The sequence below is a fragment of the Alosa sapidissima genome, chromosome 10 (genome assembly GCF_018492685.1).
Source record: "Alosa sapidissima isolate fAloSap1 chromosome 10, fAloSap1.pri, whole genome shotgun sequence".
NCBI classification, from domain to species: Eukaryota; Metazoa; Chordata; class Actinopteri; order Clupeiformes; family Clupeidae; genus Alosa; species Alosa sapidissima.
In genome coordinates, this window is record NC_055966.1 from 7715023 (window position 1) to 7723012 (window position 7990).

General features: G+C 40.5%; 1 protein-coding gene across 1 annotated transcript; it reads left to right on the forward strand.

Annotated features, from left to right (window-relative positions):
• The first annotated feature begins 32 nt into the window (after positions 1–32).
• On the forward strand, positions 33–6805 carry tnfrsf1a (tumor necrosis factor receptor superfamily, member 1a). Its single transcript, XM_042106033.1, has 10 exons — positions 33–176; positions 601–691; positions 903–1065; positions 1796–1924; positions 2467–2616; positions 2767–2845; positions 3582–3652; positions 3971–4149; positions 4301–4430; positions 4817–6805. Exons 2-10 carry the CDS (start codon positions 626–628, stop codon positions 5110–5112), a joined length of 1263 nt encoding a protein of 420 aa, XP_041961967.1. The 5' UTR covers positions 33–176; positions 601–625; the 3' UTR covers positions 5113–6805.
• The last annotated feature ends 1185 nt before the right edge of the window (positions 6806–7990 follow it).

The window sequence follows — 7990 nt, forward strand, 5'->3', positions numbered from 1 at the left end:
GCCCGTTTCCCGTTTACGCACACCCCCACACTCCGCTTATGCTGCTTAGAGGAATTGAGCTGGACGCCCGTGCCGTCGTGTGACCTGCTTTTTCTTAAGAAACATAGGGCACCTTTAAGATAAGAATTTATAACAACAATCGTTACAACAATCGATCTGTGCTACAGTTTGTTAAGGTAATTTTCTATATGTTCACCTCTTTTCTGTGGGAGTAGAGATACAAGTCTATATCTTGATGTGGTTTGTGTGGGTGTAACCTGATATCGAATTCGAAAGTAAAAATAACTAGGCTACTGTAGGCTAAACTTTCTCAAGATGTAGTAAGAGTCAAAGTCAAACTTAAAGTCAAAGTAGTTAAAGTAATTTTAATCTTAGACCATCATATGTATAATATGTTTGTTGAACATAGAATATACTGCGCTTGCGTTTTTGTGTTATTGCGAAATAGCTTGCTTCGGCTGTTAAATCAGGAAATCAGGAGGCTTGAAAGTTGAAAAATGTGAAGGCATTTACATTGAAACTAATATAGCTATAATACAATACTGTGTGGCTTTTGTAGAACAACATATGTTTTGCCAATCGGTCTACATTTTGGTTTAGATGGATTGAAACCGACAGAATAAGGATGGGCAGAGGTCGCCATATGTCAACATGGACAAACAACGTTGGACTGTGTTCTCTGATTTTTGTGGTGAGACATGAACTATTATTATTATTATCTTGTTGCCAATTTTAAAACCATTAACACCCTTGCAGTAGGCTACGCAAATGACAATGTTCAATCAAAAGCAAAGCCTCTGTTGTGGCTCAACTAATTATATCTGTATATCTACTTGGGGGGTGGGGCAAATTTCAGTTATCTGGTGTCAAATGCTTACATTTGTTTTACATCTGTTCTCCAGCTCCTGGTCCTGCAGTCTCATGCTGTAAGGGGGGTGGACTCTGCAGGGCCTTGGCCAAGCCAGTCCCCAGCCAGCCCCACCAACAGCAGCCATGAGGTCAAATGTCAGTTAGATGAGTACCTACACTCCAGCAAACAGTTCTGCTGTAACAAGTGTAATCCAGGTAAGAGGGCACTCTCTAATGTCTCCAGTCCAGGATTATGAAATTAGTACATTAAGGCTTTTGATCTGGTACAAGGATGGGCAACTGGTAATAGTATGCCCATGCTGATGTCTTTCCAGTCATTTATGGCAAAGATCATAATCATGGTTATTTTGGTCAATATTGAGATCATGATTAACCTGGTTCCTAGTTGATTTTGGAAACACATTGATTTTGAAAACATAATCCATTTTTTAGGGTTTAAAGAGTTAACAGTGAATAAAATTTAATTTAACTAAACACAAATAGAAATACGTTCAAAAAAAGAGAATAACAAGAGTTACCACTGTAAAGCAAAGGGGTGTGCTGGATTAATAACTCAGGACAAATTGGGAGCATTGTTGCCGGATTAATTGATTGCACAGTCCTTCTCTCCACATTTTTCATTTGCTCACTAATAAATACACACATAACAGGAGGAGCTGTGGGAAAAGCAGCATTCATATTACATTTGACTCTGAAGTGCTCATTGGGGCCAATGAATCTGACCCAGGGGCCATTTCCCAATCCCATCCCATCTCTTGCTAGCTATCACTCTTTTCTGTCCTATCTGGATAAAGACATAAAGCCCAAAATATACTTGAAAATACATGTAACCAAATTAACTCGGTATGCTGCTAATTTATAGATTTGAGTGAAAGAGTCAACCAGTGTGCGGGTGATTTAACTGTTCATTTCTGTTCTCTTAAAGGCTTCAAACTGGACAAGGAGTGTGATGGTCCAGGCAAGGCTACCAGATGCCAACAGTGTATAGATGGATATTCATACATACATACAGCTAACTCCAGTCCCAATTGCTTCAAATGCAACAGATGTAAAGGTGAGCGAGTAGGGCCACTGGCCTCACAGTCCATGACTGCAGCTCTGCCCCGCACAGAGAGTGTGCTGCTATTCACTGCATGGTGTTCAGTTGCAGCTGCTGCACTAAACAGTGTGAAATGATCCTCTGTATTGCCATGTTTTCATTTGGGTTGCTGTGAATGAAACATAAGGGTCAGCATTTCTGTAGCTATTTAGTAAGTTTAATTTGGGTAGGTGCAAAATATGAAATCCAAGCGTTTCTGCAGCTATTAACCAAGCTGGACTGGGTACAACCCATCCATTGATGTTGGGGGTCATCTTAACTAGATTTGACCCAGATGTGGGTGATCTCATCCAACTGGTCCTGACCTGACCGCATCAGTGTAAGCTGGGAGATGATCACTGTCTGTAGTGTTACTTGATCTGGTCTTGACTGTATTATCCTTTGTAAGCCTTTACTGGTGATCTTATTAGTAGTGTATTATGTAGTTGCTGGAGTTAGTGTCTTCTCCCTCTTGCCCTTTCACTGACTCTCTCTCTCTCTCTGTCGGTACCTTTCAGACAATGAAGTGGAAATCACCAAATGTGACTACAAGACAAACAGAATCTGTGAATGCAAGGAAGGCTACTACAAAAAGAGTATTACCAAACTAGACCATCAGTGCGTTAGGTGCACGAAATGTGGTGATGGAGAGAGAGAAATAAAAGCATGTAAGTATGTGTATGTCTGTGTCTGTTTGTTTGTATATTAATATGTGAATGATTAAGATAGAAAGAGAGAGAGAGAGATGCACTCAGTTATGATCGATTGACAATGAGCCATTTAGCTTACAATTCATCTGTTAATTGTTTTTCTCACAGGTAAACCAGAGCAGAACAGAGTATGTGATTGTAAATACCTCCATCATCGTGAGAATTCATCAAAAACCTGTACATTTCAGTAAGTACCACAGTATGCAATATTACATGTGACTGATCTGATTCAAACTTCTACACACACACACACACACACACACACACACACACACACACACAGATACATAACACACTGTGTAAATGCAAAATAAAGTGATTATTCATTATTCTTATTATATTTCAAACCTTTCCACTCATAATTCCTTGTCCGGATGGACATTTGCATTAAAGGGGTCATGCCACAGGTAATGTGTATTTGGCTTTGAAATGAGACATGTCAATGGGACTAGGGCAGTTCCCTTCCCTGTCTGTCGTGGCCATAGAAAGGAAATAGTCATGCAGCACTGCCAAATAAGAAAGGCATGTCTGCATCACAACTGCTCTCATTTATTATATTTCCTCCTCTGTTAGCAATCTAGCAATTCACTTGGAAAATATGTAGATGGCAAAATGTCATATCAAAAACCTTGCAGACTTTACAAAAACATCTGAGATTTCATCAGCTATTTCATCATGTTTTAAGCTCACATGGTTTTGCTGTAATTGCAAAAATGTTTCCTTTGTTCCAGCTACTTTCTATTGGCAGTTGCTTTATTGGCAGTTGCTACTGTCGTGTTTGTATAAGGATGTTTAAACACAACTTAGACCCAGTTTAGTTCCGTTCGCATGTGTTTCGGGGTGGTTTCTACTTTTATGCAGTGTACAAACACTGATTGTGAATCTGAACAGAGCTGTCCCCTTTTTCCTCTGTGTTACTCTAGGTGTAGCAAGATTTCCGACTTATGTCACCAATGTGGCCAACGGGAGAAATGTCCTGGTCCTGGCAATCAAGGTGTTTGTTCACTCGCAATTTGTTGTACAGGGTGTTTACCTGTGAGTGCAAAAGTGCAAGAGAGAGAGAGAGAGAGAGAAAGAGAGCTAGTAAAGAGAGTAATGGTGTGTGTGTGTGCGTGTGTGTGTGTGTGTGTGTGTGTGTGTGTGTGTGTCTTCATCTTACTGTATTGTGACAGAATAAAGACAAGACAAGGATCTCTTTATGATGTTAAATGATAGTCTCTAATGCAGCCACAGAAGGATGATGTGAGAGTCAGCATGTCAGCAGAGAGAGCCCTTGTGGTGTTCTAATCCTTGGCATGTTTGTTCTTTACAGACTGGTCTCTGATAGTGGCAGTTCCATTCACTATCATGGCAACTGCTCTGCTAACAGCTCTAGGTATGTTGAGCTACAAGGCCATCAAACACAGACTGATGCGGGAGAAACTCCAAGGAAAATCTCCAGCTACCTCAGAACCTCCTGGCTCCCCTTGTGAGTCACTCGATTCCACAGAGGTAAAAATACACCAAATATTTTATTTCTGTCCTCGATGCCACAGATGATTTTCTATCAGAGTTGTTTTACTGTAACATGTGGTAGAGACATGGTGTGTTTTACATATTGGATGTTTATGTTAAGATGCTTAGTTGATGTTTCTTTCTTCAGTCTCTCCTCATAGTGACCACCCCAGAGAGCCACATTAGGAATGACCACAATGAGGGTGTTCCCTTCTCAATTCAAGTGCCCAATGAAACGCAGACTGCATTACCTGACTGTGTACCACAAGAGATTAATAGTAAGTATGTGGAAGTGTGTCTGTGGGTGTGTCTTTTAGGGTTGATTGTGTATGTCTGTAAGTGTATTCATAAGTGTACTATAAACATCTGTATACTTTTCAGTTTCATACTCTGTGTGTGTGTGTGTGTGTCTGTGTGTGTGTCTGTGTGTGTGTGTGTGTGTGTGTGTGTGTCTGTGTGTATTTCATGGTAAAGAGGAAACTCTGCTTCCTGTCGTCACCATTTCCTCTGTTGCCTTTGGCACGAATGTTTATGAATGTGAGAAAACAAACAAACAAACTCACTTAAGAATGTCTGTTCATCATTTTCCAACTTTTTCTCTCGCTCCATCTCTCTCTCTCTGTTTCTCTCTCTCCATTCTTGTCTTTGTCCTTCTCCACCATAGCCAGCAAATTCATCTACTCAATTCTGGAGGAGGTCCCTGTGGCGCGTGTCACAGAGCTGGTCCGTCTGCTTGGCGTGAAAGACCAGGACATCGAGAGGGCAAGACGGGACAACCCTTTGTCCTGCAAAGACGCCCACTACGACATGCTGAAGCGGTGGGCGGACAGTGGGACGCGACGCCGCACCACCACACTTCCCTGGCCACTACTGCTGCAGCTGCTGGCTACACTGAGAGATATGGGACTCGGAGGCTGCGCAGAAAGCCTGGAGGTCGAATACGACCTAGATTTGGCATGACACACACACTCACACAGAGAAAACATTGGCACACACACTCAAGTGTCATGGCCATTCAAACTTGAGTTTTAACACACTGAGAAACATGTGTGGACAAAGCCCGAAGATCGAATATGACCTAGAACAAGCATGAACACACACACACACACACACACACACACACACACACACACACACACACACACACACACACACACACACACACACACAAAGAAAACACTGGCACACACACTCAGGTGCATGTGTCGGAGCGCATTCAAACTTTTCACCCACTGAGAGACAAGGTTACTCAGAGGGTGTGGACAAAGGCTGTGAGACCAAGTAGAGGGACACCAAACCTCAACGGACCCACAAGCTGTATTCCATGGAATGCTGATTCATAGGACCAAGCAGGGGCCAGATTTATTGTCTGTCATAGGGCCCTTATTTTTCTAGCAAGTGTGCCTGGGACCAAGCCTTTAGTCTTTTCAGGGAACATGTAATAGACTTCAGTGAATGGCATGTAGAGAGTGTATGTCATTTGAATGTGTATGTGTGTGTGTGCTAAGAAGATTATTTGAGGCATAGATTGAGGTGTTTCTGTGTGAAGGGAAGGCGGTTCACCTCCAGACTAGCTGTCAGACAGTAACACAACACAGACAACATGAATGGACACTGTTCCCAGATCAGTCCCATTAACACAAGACAGCAATATTTTGTGTAGATGGTCTCTGTAAATCTTCATTTATAAGAACTCTGGCATTAATAGATACTTAAGCCTGGCGTTTAATGGCAATCTGAAATGATGAACTATTTTTATGATGCTATTTAGCATTATTCAGATTCACATGAATAAAAGTGCAGTAAATCCAATCTTAATCATCATTATTTACTAACAGAAACAGTCAGCGCTTTGCTGTGGTGATAATTGTTGGCCTTGGCATAGTACAGTGTTTCATCTGTACTAGTAAATGAATAAGCTCAACAACACTAATGTTTGTGTTCCTGAATTCTGTCACATGTACAGCATGTACACTGAAAAAACCACATGTTTAATATGCTTATTTTTATCTAGTGTAACTAGTGGCCGTAAGTATACAAATCAGTAGGTATAAAAATAAGAATACATGTAACATGTAATTTTTGTCAGTGAGGGACAGGAACAATCAACCAGCTAGTTAGACAACTTTCTCTGCACTTTTGGCTTACATTGCTGAAGGGGAGGTGCTATATTCATTTGTCAAATGTTTGTTATCCCAGTGGAGGGGAAAATATATTAAGCATTATCACATCTGTCATCTGTTTCTGTTACTAATGAGGAGTCCGTTTAAGCAAAGAAACTCGTTATTTTATTATTGAATACTTGTAAATATATTATAATGGTGCAGATACTGTGTGATGTATTAGTAGAAGTCGTAAACAGATTATTGAGCTGATTTGATGCAGGATGGAATTTGTAATATATACAATATAATATGTCTTTATTCATTTTTCAGCCAGAAGTAAGACGGAACTACTGGCTTGGTATAATATGCCCCTCAGATCCATAAATAAAATATGCAAATAGAAATATACAGAAAAAAGGTATTTATTCATGCGTCAGATTACAGTAAAGGTTTCATAGCGGTATACCGTATTGCCATATTGAAATTCTTACACGCTCGTATTTATTCAAATGTCCACTTCACAGAATTAAACTATATTGTTTAAATTATGAGTGCATTTGGTTGTGTTGTTGTGATTAGTCTTTTTTGTGTATTTGTTTGTGGATAAGTGTGTATAATTCATAGTTTTAGTGTGTGTGTATGTGTTTGTCTGTGGATAAGTGTGTATAATTCATAGATTTAGTGTGTGTGTATGTGTTTGTGGATAAGTGTGTATAATTCATAGATTTAGTGTTTGTGTGTGTGTGTCTGTGTACAAGCGTGTATAATTCATAGTTTTAGTGTTTGTGTATGTGTGTCTGTGGATAAGCGTGTATAATTCATAATTTCAGTGTTTATGTGTGTGTATGTGTTTGTCTGTGGATGAGCGTGTATAATTCATAGTTTCAGTGTTTGTGTGTGTGTGTGTTTGTGGATAAGCATGTATAATTCATAGTTTTAGTGTTGTGTGTGTCCATGTCTGTGGATAAGCGTGTATAATTCATAGTTTCAGTGTTTGTGTGTGTGTGTGTGTGTGTGTTTGTCTGTGGATAAGCGTGTAAAATTCATAGTTTTAGTGTGTGTGTGTGTTTGTCTGTGAATAAGCATGTATAATTCATAGTTTTAGTGTGTGTGTGTCTTTTTATAAGCGTGTATAATTCATAGTTTTAGTGTGTGTGTGTGTGTGTGTGTGTGTGTGTGTTTGTCTGTGGATACGCGTGTATAATTCAAATGGTATGCAGTCCAGCTGCATTTCTGTTTATTGTCCGTGTATCATCTTGATATGGCAGTTTCCGTCTAGCTGTAAGTCCCCACCTCCAGGTCCTCCTGGCCCTCTCTCTGCTCCCCTTGTGGCCCTCCACACACACACACACACACACACACACACACACACATGAATGTGTCTTAATCTGTTGATTTGTTCATGTGATGTGTGTTTGCGTGTGCGTGCATGGGCGTGTGTGTGTGTGTGTGTGTGTTGCTGTGTGTTTGTGTGTGTCTGTCTGTGTACGTGTACCTACATGTCTATACGTCTGTGCAACTTGCCTTGTTCTGCCTGTGTGATCTATTGTACTTAATTGCCCTCAAGCTTTTCTTCAGTCACACCCTTAAAACGCAAACCGAGGTGGAGGAACTGAGAAATCAGTCTCTCTCTCTCTCTCTCTCTCTCTCTCTCTCTCTCTCTCTCTCTCTCTCACACACACACACAAACACACACACACAAACACACACACACACTCACTCTCGCAATTGCT